At 41.4% G+C, this 27,807-nt stretch overlaps 9 protein-coding genes across 9 annotated transcripts; 5 read left to right on the top strand and 4 right to left on the bottom strand.

Moving 5' to 3' along the window:
• Positions 1–2,584: 2,584 nt before the first annotated feature.
• Positions 2,585–3,705, top strand: MRS4_2 (Fe(2+) transporter; the record flags this gene model as incomplete). The annotated part of the gene is made up of 3 exons (XM_064824794.1): positions 2,585–2,608; positions 2,704–3,183; positions 3,244–3,705. 3 exons carry the CDS (start codon positions 2,585–2,587, stop codon positions 3,703–3,705), a joined length of 966 nt encoding a protein of 321 aa, XP_064680171.1.
• A 195-nt stretch (positions 3,706–3,900) lies between these two features.
• MRS4_1 (Fe(2+) transporter) lies at positions 3,901–4,334 on the top strand (the record flags this gene model as incomplete). Its single annotated transcript, XM_064824793.1, has 2 exons — positions 3,901–4,089; positions 4,158–4,334. 2 exons carry the CDS (start codon positions 3,901–3,903, stop codon positions 4,332–4,334), a joined length of 366 nt encoding a protein of 121 aa, XP_064680170.1.
• Positions 4,335–4,743: 409 nt separating this feature from the next.
• Positions 4,744–5,539, top strand: ATC70_005504 (uncharacterized protein; the record flags this gene model as incomplete). The annotated part of the gene is made up of 5 exons (XM_064824792.1): positions 4,744–4,797; positions 4,861–4,929; positions 4,991–5,145; positions 5,199–5,360; positions 5,422–5,539. 5 exons carry the CDS (start codon positions 4,744–4,746, stop codon positions 5,537–5,539), a joined length of 558 nt encoding a protein of 185 aa, XP_064680169.1.
• Positions 5,540–6,268: 729 nt separating this feature from the next.
• On the bottom strand, positions 6,269–6,853 carry ATC70_005503 (30S ribosomal protein S12; the record flags this gene model as incomplete). Its single annotated transcript, XM_064824791.1, has 2 exons — positions 6,269–6,547; positions 6,617–6,853. The coding sequence occupies 2 exons, from the start codon at positions 6,851–6,853 to the stop codon at positions 6,269–6,271; spliced, it is 516 nt and encodes a 171-aa protein (XP_064680168.1).
• Positions 6,854–7,789: 936 nt separating this feature from the next.
• On the top strand, positions 7,790–12,376 carry ATC70_005502 (uncharacterized protein; the record flags this gene model as incomplete). The annotated part of the gene is made up of 9 exons (XM_064824790.1): positions 7,790–7,838; positions 7,938–9,661; positions 9,714–9,770; positions 9,830–10,090; positions 10,145–11,382; positions 11,435–11,561; positions 11,619–12,038; positions 12,091–12,281; positions 12,340–12,376. 9 exons carry the CDS (start codon positions 7,790–7,792, stop codon positions 12,374–12,376), a joined length of 4,104 nt encoding a protein of 1,367 aa, XP_064680167.1.
• Positions 12,377–12,536: 160 nt separating this feature from the next.
• ATC70_005501 (uncharacterized protein) lies at positions 12,537–14,471 on the bottom strand (the record flags this gene model as incomplete). Its single annotated transcript, XM_064824789.1, has 1 exon — positions 12,537–14,471. The coding sequence occupies one exon, from the start codon at positions 14,469–14,471 to the stop codon at positions 12,537–12,539; it is 1,935 nt and encodes a 644-aa protein (XP_064680166.1).
• A 1,602-nt stretch (positions 14,472–16,073) lies between these two features.
• ATC70_005500 (uncharacterized protein) lies at positions 16,074–18,042 on the top strand (the record flags this gene model as incomplete). Its single annotated transcript, XM_064824788.1, has 4 exons — positions 16,074–16,246; positions 16,316–17,187; positions 17,250–17,837; positions 17,900–18,042. The coding sequence occupies 4 exons, from the start codon at positions 16,074–16,076 to the stop codon at positions 18,040–18,042; spliced, it is 1,776 nt and encodes a 591-aa protein (XP_064680165.1).
• Positions 18,043–21,571: 3,529 nt separating this feature from the next.
• On the bottom strand, positions 21,572–22,354 carry ATC70_005499 (Chitin synthase; the record flags this gene model as incomplete). The annotated part of the gene is made up of 3 exons (XM_064824787.1): positions 21,572–21,682; positions 21,738–21,848; positions 21,902–22,354. The coding sequence occupies 3 exons, from the start codon at positions 22,352–22,354 to the stop codon at positions 21,572–21,574; spliced, it is 675 nt and encodes a 224-aa protein (XP_064680164.1).
• A 425-nt stretch (positions 22,355–22,779) lies between these two features.
• Positions 22,780–27,693, bottom strand: ATC70_005498 (uncharacterized protein; the record flags this gene model as incomplete). Its single annotated transcript, XM_064824786.1, has 2 exons — positions 22,780–25,059; positions 25,126–27,693. 2 exons carry the CDS (start codon positions 27,691–27,693, stop codon positions 22,780–22,782), a joined length of 4,848 nt encoding a protein of 1,615 aa, XP_064680163.1.
• Positions 27,694–27,807: the final 114 nt, after the last annotated feature.

Raw genomic sequence — 27,807 nt, 5'->3', positions numbered from 1 at the left:
ATCTTAGCAAAATATTGTTACTTTCCTCTTGACTGTGGAATACATCCACTATGATCTGCATTCCAACAGTTCATCCAGTTACCAGATTTAGATATAAACTGTATGTACACTGGATTAGATGTACGATATCGATTTATACTACTATAAGAAGATATGGACTTCAGATATGCTAGTACTATAAGATTCATACTATATAAGCGCAAGATATAGGCTATAGATGGCACCACGGGCATGAATGGCGCTATAGACTCATACTTGTATTCCGACATTGACTACGGATGTTTACCATATCATCTGGATAGGCACCAAGATTAATGCAATTTGAGCCTGTTGCTTCAGATGTGCACTTCATGATCCACGCTATAAGACACATGCTTATATCCGTGATACTAGATACAGATACTTTATGTACTACAGACTTGTACTATATATGAGACATGCTATAGATGTATGCTTAGCGATATACACTCAGATATGTACTATTGATATAGACTAAGGAGACTGTACCTATCGGATACATGCTACTAGATCGATATTAATTATCCTTACAAAAAGGATAGATCAGGGTACTTCGGATGAGAGTCTAATTATTCATCCAGACAGAGCTAAATCATGATTAGCTTGCTGGAGTTGTCTTTTAGCATGATTAGACATTAGTTGATGATCTGAGTTGACTTATTTGTTAATCTAATTAATAGAACTTTTATCCATTGTTATAGTATATAAGAAGGATCATCTACCTGGCCAGTAGAGAGACTTCAGTTTACTTTACACTTGTCAGTTTGATAATAAAACATACCTTTATCAAGTTGACATTACTGTTTTTTTATTCTTTTTTTTCCGTGAATTTTAGTCTATAAAGCCTCAAATTCCACATTGACCCTCAACTTACACATGAAAGCCCTTGATATTATCTGCGAAACTGATTCTTATATGGTGCTCTACGTTCATATACACGTAGTTACTTCATATACGGACAAGTAGCAAATTAATAATCCCCTTTTTAGTCAAAAGTGGGCCCAATACAGCAAAATCTACGTGCATTTGAGCTGCGTTTTCTTGCGTTCAAGGCTGTTTTAGATTGTCAGAATAGTACCAAACAATTGCTATCATCTGGCAGCTACTTACTGACACATTTGCTCAACTTTTTGGGGATCAAAAAAACATGGACAAAATTCGACCAAAAAGCATGAGGTAACCCTCATGGTTTTCATTAAAAATCAAACGATCGCGTTTTTGACCTTGATAATGAAGACTTTTACTATGGTGTATATTAAACCAAAAAGCTTCTATCGATCTAACGTAACCTCTGAAATCATCTGTGTGAGCTTTTGACATGTAAAATCTCAACTTTTTGGCCATAAACCTCTTTTCATATTTTCATAAATTGCTCAATAAGTATATTCAAAACATCTATATTACTTGGTACCATTGGATGCGCCTTGAAAAGTACTCCAAGAAAGCTTAAAGACGCAGGGGATGATCATCATATTTTATATAGTCGAATCTGCCAAAATAGTTCAATCGAGTCGAAAATCATTAAGATTTGGCCAATCTAAAACAGACAATTATGAGTCTGTGTTTGAATTAGTTTCGGAGGCTGGTAGGGTTGGCAGGCAAACTCAATGCCCTTTTTATCATGAAGACAATGCAGTAATTTACAGATGCTTTTGAAGCGTAAGGAAAGTAGGTGAAAAGTTACATAGCATTATAGTCAACCATGCTATTCTTCTTGCATTCTGTGTTTAATAATGCTAGTCCATCGAAATATTTGTTAGGTCAACCTCTTTTCTTTTTTAGGCTTTGACAATGTCTAGGGACCATAAATTTATTATGTTACAATGAACATTTCACTCTTCGGTTGGTTTCCTGACCTACGCTTCGCTTTGGTGGAAGCCAGCCTACGTTCAGGTGGCTCACGCTGCCGCGGACCTTTGGCGGCTAATATCGCAAAATTAATAGTAACTTGATTGTGGATTGATAATGATTTAACATAAAATCTCTAATCATATATGAGCCATGTCTGACAAATTCCTGACAACTCAGCTTTCATATGAGGGCTGTAAAAGTGTATAGAGACTGAAAATTTATTATACTATGATGATTATATATATATATATATATATAAATCTAATCTTTAAAAGTTCGTTTACCAGTATCCGACAATATACACTGGGAATTTACTGCTATAGCCCAAACGGTGCATGTTAACATACGATATCAAATTAACCTTTTAGTAGAGAAGGGTTTTGCACGATCTGGCTTTTGATCCCAAAGCCCCTCTTTGGATCCACAGCTATGGTCGTGTTGGATATAACGTTTACGGATGATAATTGTGATAATTTATCCTGTTTATTGAGACGCTAATACCTCGACATGTTACAAAAAAAAAGTCCTTAAACGAATTCTTTGGTCACCTTCATTGTGGAATTTCAAGCAGTTGATTCTAATGCAGAGTTACATAGCTCAAGTTTTGTAGCAGCATGTCTTGTGCTTGATCGATGAGCAGTCATTCAAAAAATGCACAACTATTTCAAGCGCCATTCTTCTGCTTTTTACATCTCCCAACTTCACAACATCAACAATGAGCAGCTCAAAATTTACACAGGTAAATAAACCAAAGAAGAGAATGACGAAAAAGAAAACGTTCAAAATTCTTGATTTTACCATGCTTTTATTACACTCAAAAACGGATTGAAAAAGGCAGCAGATCACGACTATTTGCTTGAAGAAAAGCAACCTTCCATCGGCTACAGTGATTATGAGACAACGATACAAGTGTCAATGGAAACACACATCCCAGAGAACAACATTGGATACAGACTATTGCAAAAGATGGGCTGGCAAGCAGGAAGAGGACTTGGTTCTCAAGGACAAGGCAGAATCGATCCAATTCGCATCGAGCTCAAAGACGATTCTCTCGGTGTGGGTAAAGCAGAGGAATATACCACAACACACGTATCAACAACAGCCAAAAGAAAGGCACTAGACAGCGAGAAACAGCTAGAAGAAACAGAAATACAAAAGATTGAGAGAGAATATCAAGTAGAAAAGAAACAAGCGATAGCACGAGAATTGAAGGAGGTCAAGAAGGCCTTTTATTGTGAATTATGCGATAAGCAATACAAGAATATCGGTGAATACGAACAGCATTTGCAGAGTTACGATCACCACCATAAGAAGGTTCGAAAACTATTGCTATATACCGAGCTCGAGACTCAAATTCTTGTTTGATGCATGTAGAGATTCAAAGACATGAAGGAAAACACTCGGAATTCTACAATCAATCAGTCAGAAAGGGAAAAGAAATTGGCTAGGGAGAGAAAACGAGAAGAAAGAGAGCTGAAGCGGATGCAAGATGCTATACAAAAGAAGCTAGGCAACAGCAACATCAACACAAATACATCGCCAAAACCAACTGCATTGCCTACCATTCCAGTAGCCAATACAGCGAGCGGTGGAGAAGGAGGATGGACAAATGCAGAGACTAGATCAGGCTCTAGCAGTGGAGGATGGACAACTAGCACCATTCCCATCGCAAGACCTACTATTCCATTTGCTAAACCCATTGACACTGCCAATTCTATTCCATCAACTACTTCAGCAGACGCTCCCATCTCAACTGCATCCACACCACAGCCCAAGAAACTATCATTTGGCCTAAAGAAGAGCACAGGATTTCAATTTGGGTTAAAGAAGAAATAAGAAAGTGGCTTATTATACGAGCATTGTGTGCGAACAAATGAATGCACTACAGTGTGAAGCAGTTTAGTTCGCTTCCAATAGTGGCGCCCCTGGCACTAAAGATGAATAAACATCCCCGCTTTTTTTTTACCATCAGAATTCGTTTTTTTTCCTTTCAAAACAACCCCCCCCCCTCTCTCTTTTAACCACATCACCATGTTCCGTCCTACTGTTCTTTTCAATGCTGCTGCCAAGGCTGCTGCCATGAGACCTGCCATGTCTGTCTCCCGTATTGCTTCACCTATCGCATGTCGTTTCTATTCCAGCGGTGGATTGTCTCAATCTGATATCGAGGTTCGTGTTTTGGACATTTTGAGAGGTTTCGATAAGGTGGATGCCAACAAGGTAAGAAATGAAGTTTAATTTAATTTAAACAAAAGACGGGGACACTTCAATTAATGAAAATGAATTAGATTGCTCTTGAATCTCACTTTGTCAAGGATCTTGGCCTCGATAGTTTGGATACTGTTGAAGTTGTTATGGCCATTGAAGAGGAATTCTCGGTTGAAATTCCTGACAAGGAAGCTGATGATATCAAGACCGCCAAGCAAGCTGTCGAATACATTAGCCACCGTGCTGATGCTCATTAAGTTATTTAAATTGTAGAAGAAGATGGTATACACAAAGCACAACCACAAAGACACACAAATCACATACTTTTATACACGCACTCACACTAAAAGAAAAAAAAAAAAGATGCAACACTTTGTTTATATACACTTCAAATAATAAACCAAACGGAAAGTATCGAGCCTCGTTTTTACATCAAATGTATGTGTTTGTTGAGTGCATATGGCATCTATAGGATGGACTTGGTTAGAAATGGATGTCCTTTCACTGTAATACCAGTTGAGATACGAAATGCCCTATTGTACAGCATGTGACCTGCTCTCTGCTGCTTCCCTTTGTAAAACAAATGGTATTAAGAAAGGAGCCTAGTTTTTTTTTTCTTTTTTCCCTTTTTTTCTTTTCTTCAACTATACAAAATTATACTATAAAATGGCTGGTCTTATACAGTGGTTGCTGGATTGGTTAAGAAGCTTGTTTTTCAAGGTAAAAGGAAAGAGAGACATGTTGATATCAAATATTTCCTTACACATCCAACATGTATCATAGACTGAGATGGAGTTGACCTTGGTTGGTCTTCAGAACAGTGGTAAAACCACTCTTGTTAATGTCATCGCTGTAAATACAAGATAAATCTGAGCAAACAAACGGAGATCCCATTTCTAACACCCCATTACAGTCAGGGCAATTCATAGAAGATGCTATTCCAACTGTTGGTTTTAATATGCGAAAGGTTACAAAGGGTAATGTTACCATGAAATTATGGGATATTGGAGGTCAACCACGTTTCAGAAGCATGTGGGAACGGTACTGCCGAGGAGTAAATGCTATAGTGTAAGTGATATGGATAGCATATTGGCTTGCTTCGTCTCACGCTTCTCTACTAGTTTTGTTGTGGATGCTGCAGATCGTGACAAATTAGAAGCAGCAAACACAGAACTGAAAAACCTTTTGGAAAAACCTCAACTTGTGAATATCCCAGTGCTTGTTCTTGGCAATAAGAACGATTTACCCGAAGCGCTGACTGCTGAACAACTTATTGAAGCATTGTAAGTGTACTTGTGGTTCGATTGAGTGGAAAAACTAATGCAAACAATGATTTATGTACAGACACCTTAAATCAATTACGAATCGGGAAGTATCATGCTATTCAATTTCAGCAAAGAATCAAGTGAATATTGATATCACTTTACAATGGCTCATCAAGAAAGGAAAAGGTCAGAAATAGTCGACTCGTTCACTTACTATACTCTTCTGTCTTGTTTTTATCGTTATATATAAAATATATATACCTCTTTTTTTTTTTGCTACACCCCTTTAATACAATTGTCCCTACTCATATATCGATGAAATAAAAAAAAGAAAGACAGCAAAGGGTGAATTACATCATAACAAACTCTACTGCCATGCCCAATTTCGGCGAAATACATATGCTACATGACAACAAGCATCAGAGAAGGCACACATCTCGTAGCCCACAACAATAACAACAACAGCAGATGTTTTCATCAAGAAGCCGCTTGAAAATTCCGAGATGTTGCATCTCATACAACATGCGTGCTAACTGATTTTGTCAGTGCAAGTGTTTCAAACAGTATGGATTTAGTACCTTGGCACAAGCTTATCATGTATGCTGTCATTAGTTGTTCTGTTTGTCAACGAATCATAAGAAATAAGCTAACAGTGAAGGCACGTTTGCCAGGATTTCTTTGATCCCCCTTTTTTGTTTCCAGAATATACATTTCCCGTTTGTACGACTTGTAACCAAGGGTTGCACTTGCTGATTTGCACACACGCAAAAACTTATGATCGTACTAGCTGAGATGCTACAAACTACATTATAATACCCTGCGAGGTAACATAAAATTTTCAGAATGATTCAGGCTCAAAACAATATAAAACTACTTAAATCAAATTAACGCAATAAAATACAACAATTTATTTTCATTAAATGAATCTATGGCTTGAAAACGTTCTTGGTATATTCACCATAGTAGTTTCCAGGAGGGCTGTAATCACAGACATAGTAGGTAGCTCTCAAATTTGAGCAGTAAGTGGCAGCACAGCCAACCTCAGTGGTTCCCTTCCAAACGACTTGAGTGAAATGGCCAGTAACTTTGCCGCCCAAAGATTGACCACTGGCATAGTCGTAATCAGAGACTTCGTTGTACCAAGCATCGACAACAGCCTTCATGGAGGGGTAACCATAGGCAATGTTTTGGCCAGTGCCTCTCATCTAGTAATATGGATGTTGATGGTTAATGTATGGTAAAAAAAAAAACGCATTGAATGACATGGCACTTACGACATTGTGGCCCCAAACACAAGAGGTAGTAACAGTTCTAGCATGTTCAGCGAGCTTGACGCTCCACTTGAGCTGGGGAACATGATGCTTGGCTCTGTATTTGTTATGAGCAGCCAAAGCTTGAGACTTAACGGTGCTTGCACTAGGAGCAGAGGCAGATGGAGCAGCCAAGACAGCTTGAACAGCAATAAGAGCAATAAGAGCAATGAATTTAAAGAGAGATGAAGATGAGACCATGATGAAGATGCTTGTAATGGATGTGATGTGTTAATTTACAGAAAAATGAAAATGAAGGCCCTTTTTATATAAATTGACAGTTACCAGAGTTGCAATTTACCATGAATTATTGATCTGCAAATGCTAAGGTCTAGTGCTTTCCTTTATGTTGTGTTACATTGCTTTCAATATTGATCTGCTATATTTTATATATTTCATACTTTCAAAATTTCTCCAAGATTGGAACTGCCACCATCCACGAGTTTGTGTCAAGTGGATAGAAACTGAGAAACACACATGAAAGTCTGAAATGTCGCTTTTTTTTTTTAAAGAGTAGTATCGTTCATTTATCAATAGAACACAATACATGGTATGATAGTTGCTCGGCTAGTTGATATTTATTATTCACTTGGAAACATCTTGTAAATAAGACGATTGGCATTGGTTACCAACCAGTGGTCAACATGTCTAATCGTCGTTCATTAATTTAACGTAAATGTAATATATGCAGGTCCAGGCTGTTACCAGTCCATGAGCTGTTTACTACTACTACAAGCAATGGATGATGTTGAAATGTCAACAATTGATCCTTAGTGTAACATTATTCGCAAATTGACTCCAACATCATGGTAACGAAACAAACAGCTCATATATATATACATTTGACATGCTTACCAGTGCCGCTTTCCAAATTGCTTGGCCTTCTCATGGACGACAAGATGTATGTCTATAGCAGACGACATGGCATCTATAGCGATGGTATCCATAGCAACCGCATAGATGTTGTATTGATTTTCCACGTGATCAAAGCTTGCATACTCTGTTCATTTTGATGAACCGCATTAAATTTACCTTTTTCTCTCTTTTGTCTTATTTTTTCTCAATACCACATCTATACGCAGAGATCTACAGAGAAGAAACGGACGCACTTGCATCTTCTACATATAACTAGCGTACATGTTTCTGGATTGGATAGCTCAGCTTCGTTTGCTGCAGCATGACTCACGTAAGAGCAAGAGAGAAAGCATTTGGAGGGGAAATTTAGGGTTTTATTAAACAAGTGTAACTCATCTAAATTACACCAATTTTTTTTTGTGTCGTATAGAAACAAATATTCTTGGTTCTCTTCCTTTGTCTATCAGAAGAGTGCTGATATCTGAAATTACAGGCTACCTTAATCCATCCTCGTCAGGCAAACAACCACCTGACCCAAGCATCTTTGCTTCACCTGCTCATGTAAAATGGTTCATGGAAGTGATTGGACAAGGCTTTAACCTACCGTTAGAAGATATGGCCATTACGAATGACGATGTGGATATCTATGCTCGATGGCTGTTTGAATACAACATGAGACCTTTGGCTGTGGTGGAAGAAGGGTTGGAGCAGGAGTTTTATCAGATTATATTTCATCAGTTTTCATTGTTATTTCAACCTCGCATTACTCGAACAAACAATGGTGCTTCCAACACTACTTCAGCAGCAGCAGCGACATCCACACCTCCTATTTCTATGCAACAAACAGCACAAGGAGGAGGAGGATCAACGAATAAGATGAATTCCTTTCATATCACCATGATGCCTGTAAACGCTCACAGCAATTTAGGCATGCCGTTCACGCCTAATCCGTTGCCACCAACAAACCCAAGTAGCTCATCTAATGCTCAGAGCGCTCTCAAGGAAACACTCTCTCAACTCGTGCAAAGACATGTCGAATTATGTAAAAAGACGCTCAAAGTATTCGCCATGGCTGGAAGGACCTTGAAACTGTCTACCGAGACGTGGTCTGTCTTGTTGAAGGTGATGTTGGGTATCACGGATTATCTATTGAAGGAACCGTCAGGAGGAGATACACTCAATCTGGGTGTGGTGAACATGGCGGATGAATTATGCGACAGCCTGTTGCAGGTCTTGTTTGAACTATGGCTTCGATCAAACACCATGGACGTGGAGATGTGGGACATCTTGAAGAGCTGCTTTATTCGATGGACACACAGATCAAAGGCGATACAGCAGTGGAGTTCGACATCTTTAGCACTGACAAAGCGAATTCAAAACTTGATCTATGGAGACAAGGAAGGCACAGATGGCGTCTATGTGAATGGACCTAACATCAAGCTCGACCTCCCAGCAGAATTTGTATACTACGCATGGCATCGAGTAATTTACCTGATACCTCACCCACTTCAACTTCCACCCAATAACTTTACACTTGCGATGCTCGGTATTGGCAATCTGGTAGATACACTGAATTCATCCATCAGTGGCGTCGACATTGTCAACCATGAATCATCGCCTGCCACCAACCCAGACGGCAACACACTGCTGCACATGCTAGGCACCTATCTCTTTGATGCTGCTTCCAAAGCCATTAACACGGACGCTGAATCACAACGAGGATGTGCGGAATCATTTGCTACACTGTGCAAGATATTCTGTAAACCGCAAAAGAGAGAACCGTTTCTCCGCACCTACATTGAGCGATTTTATGCAGCATTGCAAGTGGGACTCAAATCTGAAGCTTGCTTACCGACCATTCTACTGTCATGCACAGAGTTGTTTGCTACTGATCTGGAGGGTGTGAGGATGCTGGTTCCTGATTTTATTTCAGCGATCAAGATGGTATTACCCAAGCTGCGATTCGAGTGTAGAACCAATGTGTCGATTGATAACCTGAGATTGGCCGCCATCAAAGTGCTGAGTACCATCATGTGTATGCCAAATCACTTTGACAAGGTGGAACTGCATTTGGGCTGGGATTGTGAGATGAATAACCCGTCGTCAGAGAATGTTGCTTTGGTAGGAGAGCAGGAGCAGTTGATTACACAGTTGGTAAGCCATGATTAAAAGCGATCCTAAACGCAGACTGACCGAGAAGTTGTAGATTCGCGTCTTGTATGCATCGCCCACAGAAGGAAACACGGAGCGTCCGTTTTTATCAGTAGGTATCCATTGGTGATGGCCATTCTGAATACACTAACACATGTCGCACCTTTATAGCTCAAATTCTATATCTTGGAAGTCTTGCTCATGTCTCTTCGAACAGAGACATCCTCTTACAACATGCGATATATCCTTCATCTGATCAATGTCTATGTGATTGAGGATGTGCCATTCTGTCCAGGATTGGTGGGGACCGTCGTCAAGCTGATCCAAGACAAGATTCTGACAATGCAGCTACCCGCAGATGTGACATTGGTGGCGTTCGATGTGCTCATGGATTTTGTTGATTTATACGATTTTGTGAAACGAGATAGTAAGGTAAAAGAGCGTCATTTAGGGGTTATCCATCCGGTTTACTGAGACTTGTACTAGAATGTGGCGAGAGAACTCGTATTGGCATTGAGTCGCTATGTGGATACACTGATCAGCGGAGGAAAATTGGCACAGACATACCCCTTGATCGTTCAGGCATATGATTGTATGATTAAATGGATCCTGGTCAGCCAGTGGATTATCGATGATAGAGATTGCTACAAGGCGGTAATTGCTACACTCAGCAAAGGAATCACCCTATTTGACAGAGAGAATATGGCACCCTCAGCGCCTGCAGAACCTGTAAACGTGGAGAAAAAGAAAAGACGAGAAACAGCATTTCCACCTACCAAACAGCTATTCCAGCTTCCTCCGCGTGTCAACAAAGGCGTCCATCATAACAGCAGTAGCCACCATCCTCAAGACCAACATGCCACATCATCCAACACGAGTGCAAGGCCAAGCTCCACACTACGTAAAAAGGAGCAGGTGGCCGTCAGAATGGCAGCAGAGTATTGTATGTCCCAGTTTGTCAACCAACTAGGCAGGTTTGCCTTGCCTTATGAACATGCCTTGGGCGGCTCCAGGTCAGCAAAGGCAGACGACGTGGCTCAACTAAAGCACATCAGGGCCGCCGACAAGGAAAACTGGACAGAACATGCTACATCCATACGCTACTTTTTGATTGACAAGCGCACGTTATTGACCATCATTGATGTCACAGATCCACAGCCCAAGAATGATGAACCTGGCAACGTGCCATCCATTGTCGTTGTGATCCGTGATACCACTGGCAAGTATATGTGGTCTATGGAAACGCGCTACAATGACCACCACAAGCCAAGCACGAAAAGCAGCCATTCCGATTACTTGCAACCCCCTTCTATCCACGATAAGCGATCCTCCCTCTACAAATCAACGCCCCCTCTTCCTCATTCACAGCCACAGCCGCAGGTCACTGTGCCCACAGCAACTGCAGTCAATGAAAAGGAGATGCCCAGCATGGATGAAGTATTTGTACCTAATTCAGAAGAGTGGCATCAATGGGAGATGGCCAAGATACTGATGCAACGACAAGAGACTTCAGAGGAGACGTACGTCAAGCAAGACAAAGATGCCCTCGTCAAGTGTCAAATAGCACCCTCTGCTTCCAACATTGATCTCGACAGTCCAAGAGGATTCAGGCTCTTGCTCTCTCAAATTGGATTTCTACTGCCCAAGAACAGACATCATATTACGCCGTTGCCAATGTCTGATTCTGTGATTTCAGAGATGGAGACGTTAGACATGTTGAACGAGTAAAGTATGATACGAGATGCGCTGACACTCACAACTGAACATGTTGAATAGGCGCGATTGCATTTCTATATCAGCGTATTATGCTAAATCAGGCAGTGTATCGTGGTCAGAGCTGATAGAGACACCACCTGCCCTGAGTGAGCAGTTTATCCAATTCATCAACTGTCTTGGATGGCCCGTAAGTTGATTGTGCAGTGTTAACGTATATCTACTGACATACGCGTCGATACACAAGGTCAATACCCACCAGCATAGAGGATACAAGGGCAAGTTGGATGCATCCATTTGCGAGACCGTTCCCTACTATTCAGATCGCACGGTAGAGTTTGTCGTCAATGTGCCCTATTTTTTGAAAAAACCTGCTGCTGATGCCATGGAATGGGGCAACATGAACACAATAGCTAAGATCCATCAGCAAATCTCTTCTAACGATCATGTGTGTGTGATTTGGATTGAAGATTTAGCTCACTATAAATCCTTGGCGAACTTGATCAAGGCATCCAGCTCAGCCAACTCAAAGGCCATGGTCTACATCTTTATCAACCCGCTCAAACACAGTGCCAATGGATTGTATTGGGTTCGTATTCTTGTGCCTCATCAGGGCAATTCACCAGCGAGTGTGTTGGCGAGTCAGAGGTTGGATGAAAATGCACTGGTATGTCTATGTCTATTGGAATGAGCAAAAGATGGTAACAGCCAGCTATTAGATTTTTGGCCCATTAGTGGATGGCATTGTTGTGAGTCGTCATGCTTTGGGCTCCATGGTGAGAAGCACTGCGATATCTGCACATCAAGCATGCAGAGTAGTGACAGACACGTACACGCGCCCTTATGTCATTCGAAAGGAGTATATAGAAGAGATGGCTCATCGACACCGAGTCAAGTTACCCTTATCAGAGTAAGTCATATAGACAGCGAGCCATGTTTAAATAAGCGACTCAACATGTTGCTTATAGGTTCTACTCTGATGTGTTTGCAGAGAGAGATCATTAGACCTTACACATATTACATATACGACACTCTTAATACTCTAATTTCCCTCCACTTTTTTTTTTTTTTTTTTTTTTTTTTTTTTTTTTTTTTTACTACGTACACTTTTATTTGCATCTGTCAAGAAGAAAGGCATGCTTAATTTGTTACTATAGATAGATTCTTACATAATATGAAGGCCAGTTAAATAGAGTGATTCAATACTTTTGCACACGACAGATACATAGACGCTTTGATCCAAACTGCTGTAACATACATCTGAATCCTGAATCTTTTTCACCTTGCGAGCTCTCATCTTGTCCATGGACGTCATTTGAGTATCTTGAATGATATTGCTAGTAATAGACCGACTGGTACAGCATTCATAGCCGATCAAATCATACCAAATAACTTTGGAATCTTGAACGATCTTGAATCGAGACGTGCCTAGTCGTACACTGCACTTTCTAGAGACCCGAATGCGATCCAAGACTAGTGTTCTTAGCTGATGCCGAGGTAGATATATGTTAAAGTTGCGGGTATTGTGATAGACAGGGCTAGAGATGGTGGAAATCAGGAACAGATCAACGAGATGCGGACACTGAACAGCAATGATGCAAAAGACATCACTGCTGCTATCAATCAAGACATTTTCCAGTCGAAGTGATGTCAATGTGTAATGATGCGATGTATGGGCAGGTAACATGGTGTTGTTGGTACAAGTCAGCTTAGCGTCTGATATCGTGAGATGTGTCAATTTAGGGCATTGAGCCAATACAAAATCGAGGTACATGGTCGCATTGCCAACGATGGTGGTAGAAGGCGATGTCAGCATCGTATCGTTTTGGTAAAAGTGTCTTCCAAGTGACAAATTCAGTGTTGTGATATTTGTGCATTGTCCCAGGGAAGACATTAGAGTGTGTAACCCTCTGATATCAATTGCCAATGGCCAAGCGAGCACTATGAGAGTTTTTATGTAATGCCGTTGTTGTGATTTCAGTAGTCCTTTTAACTCCAAAGCCAAATTGTTTGTAAGACCATCGCCCAAGGCGAGTTCGTTCAAAAAGATGGCATGCTGATCCAGGAGCTGGAAGAATGGATCTAGTAGACAAAAGGATTGCATCTTGAATGCGTGCAGTTTGTTGCACACCTTCGCTATTTGCAATAGCTGTGGCTCGTAGGTAGTGCTGTTCAGCCGAGGATCGCATTCACTCTCTTTTTGCTCTTGGGCTCCAGCAAAGAAAGAGCAAGAACCCACCTCCAAACGTCTGGCGTGCCTGTATTTCTTGGAAATGTAATTGAGCCATTGAGGTACATCGTCGCAAAAGCTGCCATTGACGAATCGAAACCGCCTCATGTCCATAGCCGGTTGAATATAAGCTTGGCCTTGCACTGCTGTTGATGACATGGGTAGGAGTACTGTATCTGATAAATGCAACGACGCCAGCCCAGGGCAACTGTCGTGTATCAACTCCAGTTCTTCCACTGTAAGATAGATGCCTTCAATGCCAAGTGATTGTAGATGAGGCGCATGATGCAGCGATTGAATCAAGGATAATTTCGAGTTGGTTCTATCACTTTGATTAATGAATTGCACTGACAAGGATGTCAATTGAGTAGCGGGTTGTTGTAGCAAGGCATGAGCCACTGCAATGCCGTTCAACTCGACCAATTCACGTATCTGCTTCCATAGCGCAAAATGATGCCGTATCTTGTCCAGTTCTTCTCGGTTTCTACGTTGCTGGTAGTGCTGGAACGATTCACGACGTGCTAGTTGGCTCAATGTAACGCCATCAAACATGAATACCTCCAAGTTAGGACACAAGGGAGGTAACTGACCCAGCACAGAGGGTTCAATATGACCATTTTCAACCACCAGCTTACGGATGTGATAACCCGTGGAATACGGGGCAGCCATTAACGAAGCTTGTAGTGTATTATAAAAGAAGGATTGGAATTGTGCCTTGCCTCGAATGTGAACCGTGTCGTAGCTGAATTGGATCCATTTCTTGTACCAGCTGCGACACACGCATTGGCATTGAACCAAGTCTTGTCGGTTGAGATAGTGGACAATGCGTAGGAATACCTCAATAGGGAATGTTGCCGTAAGTTGCTTCATTATGTGTAGAGTAAGCAAGGGAAAGAAATGCGGGTGGGAATCCTATACTAAGCAAGTTCAAGCTTAAATGCAAAATAAAAACCCACGATCATCACTCATGATGTATCAAGAGAATTTGGAAATCATGACCTAACAAAAAAAAAACTGAGCGAGAGGGGTGGGAGGGAATCGTTTCTCTCTCGCTGCTTTATGCGTTGTATCTATGGGAAGTTTAATTTATGGCAATGCCTTTGGTTTGCATGATTCAATGTCCATGTGGTCAAGTTCCAGCTTACTCAAGCGAGGTCAGCCAATGGGAAGATCTGCATGCTAGATGTGTTTTGCATTGATTCAGGTCCGGGTTGACTCAAACACATTTGAGAAATCCTTCTTGTTGAATGATTGATAAAGTATTGCGAGACTTGAAGTCAAAGACATTCAAATCAAGCGGCTCAGAATTTAAGTTATCATTTTTCTTTGACAAACCGCGTTTCAGGGACCCAATACAAATCACAAAATCGATATTTGGTTGCCCCTATCCTCTGTTGGTGCCACAGTTCTTTCCCCTTTTACGAAATAATCATGACAGGAGAACTATCAACACTTAATAATAATAAAAAAAAAGACAGCGCAATCTCAAGTATATAATCTAATTGAATCCAGCGTTGCTCGTCTGACGCTAATCATCCATCATCTAGCCCAACTCTTGGAATAAACACCTGCTTCAAATAGAGTTGCGTGCATCACAGGAAAAGACTCAAGTGGTATTCTAGCTGCCTTTCATATATTCATCTGATGCTAATCGCTACTCATATAGTACCGAGAACAATGTGGAGCACCAATGCAAGGTGTTTAACGGGGAAAGGAGACTAAAGTCAAGCTAGAAGGCCTTGTTCAGCAACAGCAAGAGGAGATGGCGAAACCAAAGGCCAGACATGAGTATCTTTCATAGACTCCAAGGTTATCAGAAAGCTAGATCCATTAATGGCCAACATATCGAGTCTAAATGGGAGTATAAAAGTAAGCATCCTTTTTACAGATCAGTGATATGAAGAGAAAAGCTAAACTGTCGTACAGTGTGTCAACTCGAGCATGGTTGGGAGGAAAAGTATCAAGAGGTAGACGACGATATTGAAAATGTGCGGCAGAAGCAAAGGATAGCAGCAGGCCCCTCCTTATCAGCCCCAGGGTGATGAAGCTGCTGCACTTGGAGCTTCAGAGCATAGCAATCTGTACATACAATGTCGTACCAATGTTCAATTAACATGTACTACTACTGATGGGCAATGTTTAACGTGTATGGCTTCATCACACAAATAGTAGATATGCACTCTGAGAGTAATACCTTGGCTGATCTTGCTGCCATTCATCAGGTTAGTGGATAGAGTGTGTTCAATGCCAAAGATGTGGCATTAAGCGGAACCCGATGATGGTTTGGATGATACCAAATGTTGAAAGCTCTTCCAAGCTATTGGATCCCAATTCAATCCGTGTGTGACGTCAAGTACAGCCTCTCTATCTCTTCCTTTTCTCTTGAGAGGTCTTACATTTGTAGTGCAAACCAAACAGAAAATCAAATCACGCTTTTTTTTTCTCCACATCCATCTTTTTCCATCGCAAAACATGAATCAAATTCCCATTGCTATCAAAGAAGAAGCTCAGGATGAGACACCCAAGGTGTATAAATCAATTGCTCCATCCACTGTTGTAACCACAACAAAGCCTGCCGCATCTCCATCCTCCCATGCACCACCATTGCAAAAGAATGTACCCGCATTTCTCAACAAACTCTACAGGTAAGACCATTGGGGCTCGTGAGCGTGTATACATAAAGATGGACTCTGACTAACCGAATATGTAACTAGCATGGTCAATGACCCCGAGTCTGACGATCTTATATGCTGGTCTGACGATGGCGCCTCCTTCTTTGTCAACCGTCAAGAAGACTTTGCTCGTAAAGTTCTCCCGCGATTCTTCAAGCATAACAAATTCTCGTCCTTTGTCAGACAGCTCAACATGTACGGGTTCCATAAAGTGCCTCATCTACAGCAAGGTGTACTGGAAACAGACAGCGAATCAGAGCGATGGGAGTTCAGCAATCCTCATTTTCAACGCAATCAGCCAGATCTTTTACTGTTGGTTACTCGCAAAAAGGGGCCCAATACGGACGAAAAAGAGATCTCCAACATTGATCTACAACACATTTTGGAGGAAATTCAATCGATTAAAAAGCACCAAATGAACATCTCGACACAGTTGCAAAGCATTCAACGAGATAATCAAGTCTTGTGGCAAGAAACGGTATCCGCAAGAGAGAGACATTTACGCCATCAAGAAACAATTGACAAGATTTTGAGGTTTTTGGCTTCTGTGTTTTCAAATGGTGAAAAGAGAGCTGCTATACCAAGAAAGAGACGATTTTTACTGGGTCCTGCTGACGGTGATGATCATGAAGCTGAATTGGATCACTATGAACAACAACAACAACAACAACAACAGCAGCAGCAGCAGCACCAGCACCAGGATAGTCCGAGACCAAAGAAAATGCCCCGCCAGAATCAGTCATCTCAACAAGCACAGCCCTCTACACCGTTTAATCTGGATGATTATGTCAATGGCAAAAATGACATGGCTGGTTTAAGCGCATCGTTGCCTGCTCATGTCAAGAATTCCGCTGCAAGTACACCATCCTCCGATTTAGCAGAAGCGATTGCTCTGAACGATCACTCGAAAAATGGTAAGAATCTGAGCCAGTAAAGCACGCTGCAATGCTTAAACACTAACACTTTTGTAATCTAGTCGAAAGCAATGCTTCATTATCATCCATGAACGACTTTTCCAACATTGCGAATATACCACAACTTCAGAATCTGCAAGGTTTGATTAGTTTAGCGCAATCCAACCCTCATTTATTGAGTCAACTGACAAGCGAGGCATTTTATGGCATGCCCCATATGCCACCTACCACGACGAGTCCTCAGCAACTATCATCGTCACCAGCAATCACCGCAGCCGCTGCACCACAGTACTCTTCCTCTTCTACGGCTTCATCCATCGTTTCAACTCCCTTGGACCTCAACTTGAATCTAACCTCTTCCTCTACAACGACACCAGGGCAACTGCAACAACAACAGCAGCAGCAACCGCCAGCACAAAACGCACGTTCCTTAAGTCAAGTGACAAATAGCATTTCCAACATTGCTGGATCTGCAGATGCTCTGAACCAGGATATTGATGATTTGGGTATCAGTTTACAAGCATTAGCACAACACTTAGGTTTTGACCCCTCTAAAATGAGCTCTACAACGAACGAGATGGATGCAGAGCATCAGAATGTTGGAGCAGAAGGAGATTTACTAGATATGGATGAGTTTTTGAATACATATGGTATGTATGCACCGTTTATCAAAGATATTATCTACTGTACTTAATTGATTTTTCTTGCCCAGGTCCAGATCTGCATGATAGCAATGAAGCTGCCCATCCAGACTTTTCAAGTGCCACGATTACAGATATACCCTCTACATCAAACACACGATCGCCGAGTCCAGCTGTGACAGTAGCAACCGCATCTTCAGCAACACAAAAATAAGCATCATAACCAGTCGTGGTATCATTGTATCATTTTCTGTTTAGAGTTATCTTTAATAATAATAATAAAAAAAAAACCAGCATCAGCGGATCCAAATTGTCATTAAATATAAAAAAAAGGAACGTTCTAACAAGCTTCAATATCTCATATATACCACAACAGCATGACAGATACAATGCTCTCAGTGCATGTTAATGTGCACCAAACGCAAGCGATGCTTGTGCGGTGTACACATGCAGAAGGTCAACGGAGCTTCAATCTCTATTGCTCTGAATGATGGTCCATGGGATTCCGAGATCTATCAACCTTAAAATTACGCGTTTCTTGATAGTAAACATCCCTTCAAACTTATATGAAACTTGTAGAGAATCCAAAGGAGAATACAATGGTATCTTTATTAAGTGTTTGCTGTACATTATTCAACTGATATTTGATAAGTTAAATTATGCAATTTTTTCACTGTTTTCTAAAGATTAATCAGTGTCTGTCATCAAAACATTCTGTTAAGCATTACTAAACATTGTAGACCAAAAAAATCCCTATCGAATGAGCTATTGCTTGAAGCTCTGGCATAAATCTATCATGAGATATTGACAATACTGTCCTGACCAAGAAATCGTCACCCAATTTTTTGCTTGCTATCACACGTAGATTTTGAACAAAAATCCATGATTTTGCATGATACCCTTTTTTTTTACCATATCTCGACAAATACTCACTGGATTCGCACAAAACAAAGACCATTCGATAGCTCTACGTTATATCCATTATAATATAAGGGTTTCAAGTACCAGATGTACGTTCCCTTCATAAATTTGCTCAAAATCATATATTTCATGAGCTACAAGCAGGGGATAATCAAAACTTTTTTTATTTATCTATAATAACCATATTATCGTATAGAGAATTGAAAAAACAGAAGCTATTAAGCTTTAAGCTCTCGTTCATTTAGTAAAATCCAGCGGTATGGCCCTTTGAAAATCGGTCATTTTGAACATTTTCCGTCATTACTCATTGACATCGCCTGAAGTAAAAAGGGATTAAAAAATCAGATATAATGCTGTTAATGAGGTTTATTTATGTTACAGCACATTGCAGCACCCTTGACATTTACTTTAGTATCAACCATCTCTTATTTTTAGAGTATTTACCATCATGACTATTATCATACTAATAGTATTATTATGTATGCTTATCTGTTGATGATAGCATGGTTCGATTGTGATGGCATTTATTTATGGTATTTATATGATGGGAATGTAGTCTAGTTCACTTCAGTAACTGTCTTTAAGGGTACTAATGGATGCCCATTTTAGTTCGTCACAAAACCACAGTGAATAAACCCAATAGTTACTATTGAAAAGAGCTGCTAGATTTCACTTTTTTGAGCTTTTTTCGTATTTCCTCGCAGCAGATGGCTTTATAAAGAAGTAAATTGTTGTTACACACAAAGAGGCTTTTTGCTAGTGGTCATTTCATCTTTCTGTTATAAAACAAAGGTCTGATGTTCGATTTTGGGCAATTAAAGCTTATTTTTTTTGCAAAAAATAAGGAATGAGATGTTATGATGTTCTGTCCTGCGTACAGATAAAGGATTTAGATATATGTTTATGCAGAAATATAAATGAAATAAACGTTGTTCTTTACTGTTTTACCAAATGATTTGATATCTACACTAATTAAAAGGTTACACGCAAAGTCTGTGTGTACCTGACAATGGAGAGATGCAATATCGAAAGTCAATGATAGATGGGTATGTACGATCCAAGAGATAGCAGCTCTTGATTTTTGCAGTGATTTCAGGTACACTGGCAATTTTTTTATGATTGGAAATACTAAACCAATCTTTAATACTATATATTAAGAATGATCTTACAAAAGTGTGTAAAAGACCTGACATTTGAAAGATGACACCAGAAGTGGTAAACAGCAGGTTCTTCCTTATTATATTTCAAACAATAAACAGAGTATCAAAAGGAACAAAAGAAATTAAGACACTATGGCTGTGATGACGAACTGATTCGCAACATTAGCGTTCGCTTTTTATGGATTTTTATCAATCGTGAACCTGAAATGGGCGGCAGTGTATCGAAAAGATATACTGCACTGTTCCCCCAAATACATGCCTAACAGCAAGGCTTCAAATAAGCATTCAATAGGCGGGTAGTAAGGCACAGTAAGCGTAACGTTACTTGCCCCGCATGATAAACGCGTAAAGTTTCCTTTTTTTTTTTTTTTTTTTTCTCTCTCTCTTCACACTTTGGATTCATTGCGTAGTAGAAATCTCTTTCAGGTTCCCTGGGGCCAATAGATCAATGCCACTATACTTGACGAGGAGCAATCCTCTAATGGTTTAAATGAAGGTAGGCTTGTAAGCCTTGCTTTAGGTTTCAGCACAAACTAGCCATTATATGCGTAGTTCTGTTGCCATTTGCTTTGCAAATAATCAGAGCTTGTAAGCCATGTAATAGGTTGTCGGCGGGCAACTGCTAGAGCTTCCTGATTGTGTGTTCTATCTGGGTATCATAGGTGGCCGCCTACTCGATTGAACAACGCTTGAAGCTGCCAATTCAAGCTGTGTGTTGACAGGCTGTTTTGTAGCCTGGTGAGCCTGGTGAACTAGTTTGTTAGATGTTGTTTGTCTTTTGATAGTTGTTTCCCCAACGACACAAAGGCCATATCTCACAACATCCCATGGGGCTTTCAGTTATCACTGGAGCCTACTAAGTTCACGCCGGATGGTCGTATTGGTTTATGAAAGAGTGGGATGTTGGGTTTGCATGGTACCGTGTAAATCCTCATTCTTGGGATCAGTTGTACTTTGACCTTCACGCTGGTTGATCCTGTTACATCATGGTAGACCATCTACTGTGGTAACCAACAAAAGTACGCCTTTTTATATATAAATGTAATGAAAAATAGTTAATAAAGCTTGAATATTGAATATGCATGATCACTTGGCTTGTGTTGTTTTGTACCCTTGTCAGACTATTTGGTTTGATGATTTGCAATGGTTTATGGTAAAGTTTTTTGGCATAAAATGTCCTAGTTTTTTTTTTTCGAGTTGATATGGAATAAGCATTAATAAAAAAAATAGTGTCATTCAAGACTCTATCATGTTGATCTTCATTTGGAAACACGCCTTAGACATTGATACACTATTCTGATCTCTTAGGTTTTCCCCTGACTCGAGATTGCATGGCTCAAGCGCCCCCACATCTCGCTGTGCTTTGCGTACATTTGAATGAAAAGAGGCAAGTAAGGTGTACTATTTATCCGTATATGAGCTGTTTCAATTGATCCAGACATTGAATACCCTGAAAGAGTCAGACATACAATTGAAATTTGCTTAGAAAGGGCTATCATGTGGTAAGGGTTAGTGAAAAAGTGAAGTTTTAGTATATATATATATATATATATATAAATGTGTGTGAGTGTGTTGGACGTTTGATGCAATTGTATATAGTAATGTATGGTGTTCAATAGATATTAAATATTAATCATATTCTGCTTGGATGTATGTGCTTGCTCAACAAATTTTCCAACTAATTGGAATTCTGCCTTCTGCGATGTCGCCAATATTGCTGAATACCGCTGGTGTCAAATCTACAGATCCTCGTCCACATCCAGTAGCAGGACACTAGCAAAAAAAAACAATTAGGTTGTGATACTCTTTTTCATTTCTATCGTCTTACAATGTCTTGGACTTGTGCTTTCTGACTTCCAGTGGGGCCTGTCACTATAATACAAGCACCACACACAGGGCTTTGATTTGGATTATCTGATTCACCGAAATCATAAGCATTCTATATATATATGTCAATGATCTGATCTCTTTCATATATGTGATCCTTATTACCATGGCGACAATGTAATCTGAAGCAGTAAAAGAAGTGCCGCAGGCCGTTAATCCAACACCTGGATCGTAATAGGTACCATCACCTTCACCACTGATATCATTGTTCGCCCAAGAGCCTCTACTATCGCCCTTGTATTTAGATTTACCAATGGATATGCCTACTTCGTTTCTATATCGCTTATTCTTGAATACACCTAATGTCCCTAATACAACCAGCATGACAGTGAATATCCCCAATGCACCTGCCCCAAGCAAGATGAATTTGCCAAATCTGAATTTAGCGTTGAACCTTGTCCAGATGGTCGGTGGTGGAGTGATCAGTGGATCTCTTTCTGTAAACTGAGAGACATCACTGCGGCTGTCTTGCATCGCACCAAATGGGTGAATGGTTGTGTTGGGGAGTTGGCTCCCATCTACTGTGGTGGATGAGGCAGTTGTCGTGGGTATTGACATGATGTATGTACAATCAAGCTTAAATGATAAAGAAAAAGAAAAGAAGGGCAATTGTGACAACAACAGTGGAATAATGCTCCTTGAATCTTTAGATTCCCCTAATTCGAATGGATTCTTTCCCTTTATACAATTTGTGAGACCCAGGTACAAATTTATAGCAAATGTTACACTCAAATGTTTAAGCTAATCCCACTACCTGCAAGACCCAGCCAATGATGGATCCAGAAAGAGCACATCATTCAGGACTTTATACAGTGGACACAAGGCAAACGATCTCGACCACCAGTGATGATCAACTGTCAAGTCAAAACCAACATATTCAAGTGATTTAAATCTAAAATTAATAGGTATTTTATTATACATACAAAAGGGGAGAAAAAGAGGCGAAATAAATATGAATAGTGTGATTAATTTTTCTTTCAAGTTTAGAGCTCATGGAAATCAGTACCAGTGATGGTCTCTTTGACGTATCCAGCACGAATAACAAAATCACCAAATGGCTCACTCGAGAGACGCTCAGTAGCATAGCGCTTGATGATGGGGTTGATTTCTTGCAGGATTTCTTCTTCACGTAAGGATTCCTTGTACAGCTTGTTGAGACGCTGACCTTGATGACCACCACCCAGATAGACATTGTATGTGTTGGGAGCCTTACCAACAAAGGCGATCTCAGCAAGATAGGGACGAGCACAGCCGTTGGGACAACCCGTCATACGAATGGTAATAGCATCATCCTTGAGACCAGCAGCTTCGATAGCATGTTCAAGATGTCCAACCAAGGTAGGCAAGTAACGCTCAGATTCAGCCATAGCAAGACCACAAGTAGGCAAAGCAACACAAGCCATAGCGTTCAAACGAAGACCGGTGAAAGACAAGTTGTCCATCTTGTATTTAGCCAACAAAGCCTTGGTCTTTTCCAAATCAGCCTCTGGGACGTTAGCAATGACCAAATGTTGGTTAGGAGAGAGACGGAATTCACCCTTGTGCCATTTAGCGAGCTCCCTGAGACCAGTCTTGGGTTGGAAGTCGGGCCAATCCTTGATCTTGCCATTCTCGATAAACATACAGAAATGCCACTTGTCATCAACACCCTTGGTCCAGCCATAACGATCCGCATTGTCATTGAATACATAGGGCTTGGCTTCTTCAAACTTGACACCCATACGCGTCTCAATCTCATTCTTGATAAAGTCCAGACCATGTGTATCAATAGTGTACTTGAAACGAGCGTGCTTACGGTTGGTACGGTCACCATAGTCTCTTTGAGTAGTCATGACAGCCTCACCACAAGCAACAGCCAATTCAGCAGGGATGTAACCAACCACATTAGCAGGGCGAGGATAGGTCTTCTTGTTACCGTGAGTCATACCCATACCACCACCGATAGTAACGTTGTAACCAATGACCTTCTTGTTGTCATCCACGATAGCAATGTAACCCAAGTCATGAGCAAAGATATCCACATCGTTGTTGGGGGGAACAGCAATAACAATCTTGAACTTACGAGGCAAGTAAGTGGGACCATAGATGGGCTCAAAGTCTTGAACAGCGTTACCAGCGACTTGCTCATCAGCCAACCAAATTTCGTGATAGGCAGTGGTCTTGGGAGCCAAGTGTTCCATGAGCTCCATACCGAATTGTTGGACTTGAGCGTGCACTTCAGGAATCTCAGTGACAGGGGTAATCATGATGTTACGGTTAACATCACCACAAGCAGCGAGTGTAGAGAGAAGAGAGTGGTTGATGCCGCGGATAGTAGAACGCAGGTTCTTTTTCAAGATACCGTGCAATTGGAAAGCTTGACGGGTAGTCAACTTGATAGCACCGTTTGCATAAGTATCAGCCAATTCATCCATGACAAGCCATTGCTCGGGAGTAGAGACACCACCAGGCATACGCACACGAATCATGAAACTGAAAGCCTTCTCGAGACCCATCTTCTTGCGCTCCTCTCTAATATCACGATCATCTTGACCATAAGAACCATGGAACTTGAGCAACTTGCCGTTGATTTCACTAATAGCACCCGTGGATTCATCCAAGAGATCTTGAGCAATGGTACCACGCAAGTAGTTGGAGTTGATCTTCATTTGGTCATCCGTCAACTTGGGCTCATCATCCTCAGCACCAACATCCTTGACACCAAGCGACTTCCAGAACTCGGGTTGCCAAACGCCTAAAGCAGTTTCAAAACCATCGGCATCTTGATCATCACCCAAACCAATCTCCACAAGACGGTTGGCACCCAAAGTCTCCAATTTGGCATCAATGAGTTTACCAGGACGGTTGTAGAACATGGCATCTTCTTCACGAGGCCAGTAGTGGCTATCACCCATACCAAAGACAGCGTAGTTCAACTGACTGAAATCAGCATCACCGACAATCATACCGTTCAAGGCCTTCCACAGTTCACGCGCATTGGAGGGCAATTCACCCTGACCAGCAGTAGAGACGATAAAGACGACATTGGTTTCATTGGCCAGCTCTTGTACATCCTCATAGTCGTCCATAGCCATCAGTTTGACTTGAAGACCTCTGCTCTTGGCACGGTTGGCAATCTTCTTGGCAACACCTTCAGCATTACCGTTATCAGAACCAAAGAGAACAAGGAGAGGAGGACCGTTAGCAGCACCCATACCAGACAGCAACTTAGCAAAGTCTTCACGAGCCTTGCGCTTCAATTCACTGTGTCTCTTTTCAACGTCCTAAAAATATGGCATACGGAATGAGTTCAACTGCTGACACACGTGAATACAAGACATTATACTTACATTCTCCAAGGAGCTCACGAGCAATTGAGAAATGTCAGGATGTTGAGCCACAATTTGAGAGAAATGGTTTTCACGTTCCAAGAACTTTTCAAGATCCTTCTTGATACGTTGAGAATCCAAAGAGAAAGCTTCTTTGCCCTCCGCATCCAAGGCAGGGTTCCAACGATACAAGGGCCAGGCGCCGTTATCCACAGAGACCTTGGTCTCCTTCATGGTGAAGACAGGGTTGGTAGCAGTCGTAGTAGCAGGTTCTTGAGGCAAGTAGGCCAAGACAATAGAAGGACCTTGGTAAGCATCAGCTTCCATCAAGGCGTGCAAGACACCAGTATAACTAGAGTAGACAGCAACAGAAGCCACATAAGCAGAGCCAAAGTTCATGGCATAGAGGCCAATATCCTTCTTGCGTTGTTCACGAGCTACCTCGCTGGAATAAGGCAATGTGTCTACAATCAACATGTTGACATTTTCACCTTGAGCAATGACATGATGCACACCAGATTGACCGAGATCATAAGCCCAAGAATCAGAGCCAATCAACCAGTTGGACTTTTGGAACAAGAGATCCTTGTTTTGAGAGACATAGTCAACAGCAGAGACATTGGCAATAGCAGAGACAACAGCTTCAGCGGCCTTGTTGATAGCCTTGACGTCAGACTTGGAGGACTTGACAACCAACAGCCATTGAGACAACGTCTTGTAGGCTTCTTCAGACACCTTGTTCTCCTTGATTAAGGTTTCAACTGCATCGATGAAACGAGCACGTTGTTGGATCTTGTTGACAATCTTACCATAGCCGAATTCAGGGGCAGAGGCAGCGGCATTGTGTTCGTCACGAGACCAAACAGAAGCACTGTTGACAGCATTGGCAATCTCAAGACGGTCTTGGAAGACTTGGTCCAGCATTTTGAGGTAGGGAGTCTCGACAGCAAGTGTCTTGGCAGCAGTCTTGGTAGAGGAAGTGGCAACAGCAGCAGCAGGAGTACCAGTCAATTGATCCCAACCAGAGGGAGTGACCATGGCTTCGGCTTTGGACAAGACGCTAGAGAGACCAGCAGAGACAAGATCTTGGACATTGGTCAAATGAACCACCTTGGCACCAGCAACACCAATAGCACGCTTAGTAGCTTCAGTCAAAGCAGCATCCAAGCTCTCGGAAACAGCAGCACCATGGACAGCAACAACGCCACCCTTGGCAAGTGCCTTGATGGCTTGATCAGCATCCACAGATGTATCTTGAAGCACAACAGCCTTGGCCTCAGAGACAAGGGAAGGCAAGAGAGGACCAGCCACGGCAGAGACACGCACATGAGACACTTGGTTAACAGTATAGACTTGAGCATATTTGCCAGCAGAGACAGCAGCTTGAGCATAGTTCAAAGCCAAAGTTTCATCACCAACAATCAAGAATTGCTCTGTATCTTGAGCTACAACATTGACATGTTGAGGGATGTTCAAGGAAGCCACCTCGAATTTACGTTGGAAATCAGCCTTGCTCAATTCAGCAAAGACAGCTTGGACTTGGGCAGGAGAGAAATCTTGATCCTTGACACCATATTGACCACTGACGAGCTCCACATCATTGTCTTCAGCAGTTTGATAGGCAGCAGCGATATCCAAAAAGAGAGGATTCCAGGTACAAGTGAAATCATGAGAGGGCTCCAACACAGCAATGCGCTTGATGGTAGCGCTTGGTAGAGTAGCCAATAAATCAGTGTCTGACCAAGGTCTGTATAATCTCACCTTCAAGAGACCCAATTTAGCTTCTTTACCCAGAGCTTGAACCGTCTTTTCAACCACGGTAGCACCAGCGCCCATAGCAATAATCACATTTTCAGCTTCAGGATGACCAATGAACTCCAAAGGAGCGTATTGACGGCCTGTCAAAGTAGCAAAATGCACCATGGCCTCTTGAACAGCAGCATATACGTCCACATCCTTTCCATCCTCCTTTTGTTGTTGCTGTTGCTTGTATTGAAGGTAGGCTGATTGCTGTTCTTGTTGCTCTGCCTGTTGATAGTGTTCCAAATCGTCTGAGGTGATCAGTTGCTTCAACGTGTCGATATCCACCAAATCAATGGATGTGAACTCGTCTGCAATACGCTTAGAATCAAAGAAATGCAACACAGGTGTGTTGGTCTTGATAGCCACCACGTGGGCAATGACAGCCAAATCATGAGCTTCTTGTACAGTGGAGGAACTGAGGAATGTCAAGCCACTTTGACGTACAGCCATGACATTAGAGAAATCAGCAAAACTAGAAGAATCACCGTGCTTTGCTGAGACATGAAGCACCACACCCGACCTTTCAGAAGCCAGTTTGTATAATTGAGGAATAGCAGAGATCAATGAATCAGACGAGACGAGTGCTGCAGAGTGTGTACCGTGTTGCAAACGGCTGGTGATGTCTTGTTGCGTGTAGACAGTGTGGCCTGTGGATTTGCCCCAAATGTTGTTGCTGCTGCTGGCGGTGGCATCGATGTTTTTGTAAGTGTAAATGTGTTGACTCAATAACTGAGATGCCTTGATGGAGGCTGACTCTCCGTTTAAGAATTGATTTTTATGTTGCATTTAAAAATAAGAGAGTTGGGGGGGAGAGAAGATTATGTACAATATAATAACAATCTACACACAAAAATGAAAGAAAAAAGATGGACAAACCAGTTGTTTATTGACTTAAATACT

The sequence above is a fragment of the Mucor velutinosus genome, assembly GCF_035048745.1.
Source record: "Mucor velutinosus strain NIH1002 chromosome Unknown tig00001544, whole genome shotgun sequence".
NCBI classification, from domain to species: Eukaryota; Fungi; Mucoromycota; class Mucoromycetes; order Mucorales; family Mucoraceae; genus Mucor; species Mucor velutinosus.
The sequence above is the reverse complement of the archived record's forward strand: the minus strand, read 5'-3'. Positions and strand labels throughout refer to the sequence as shown.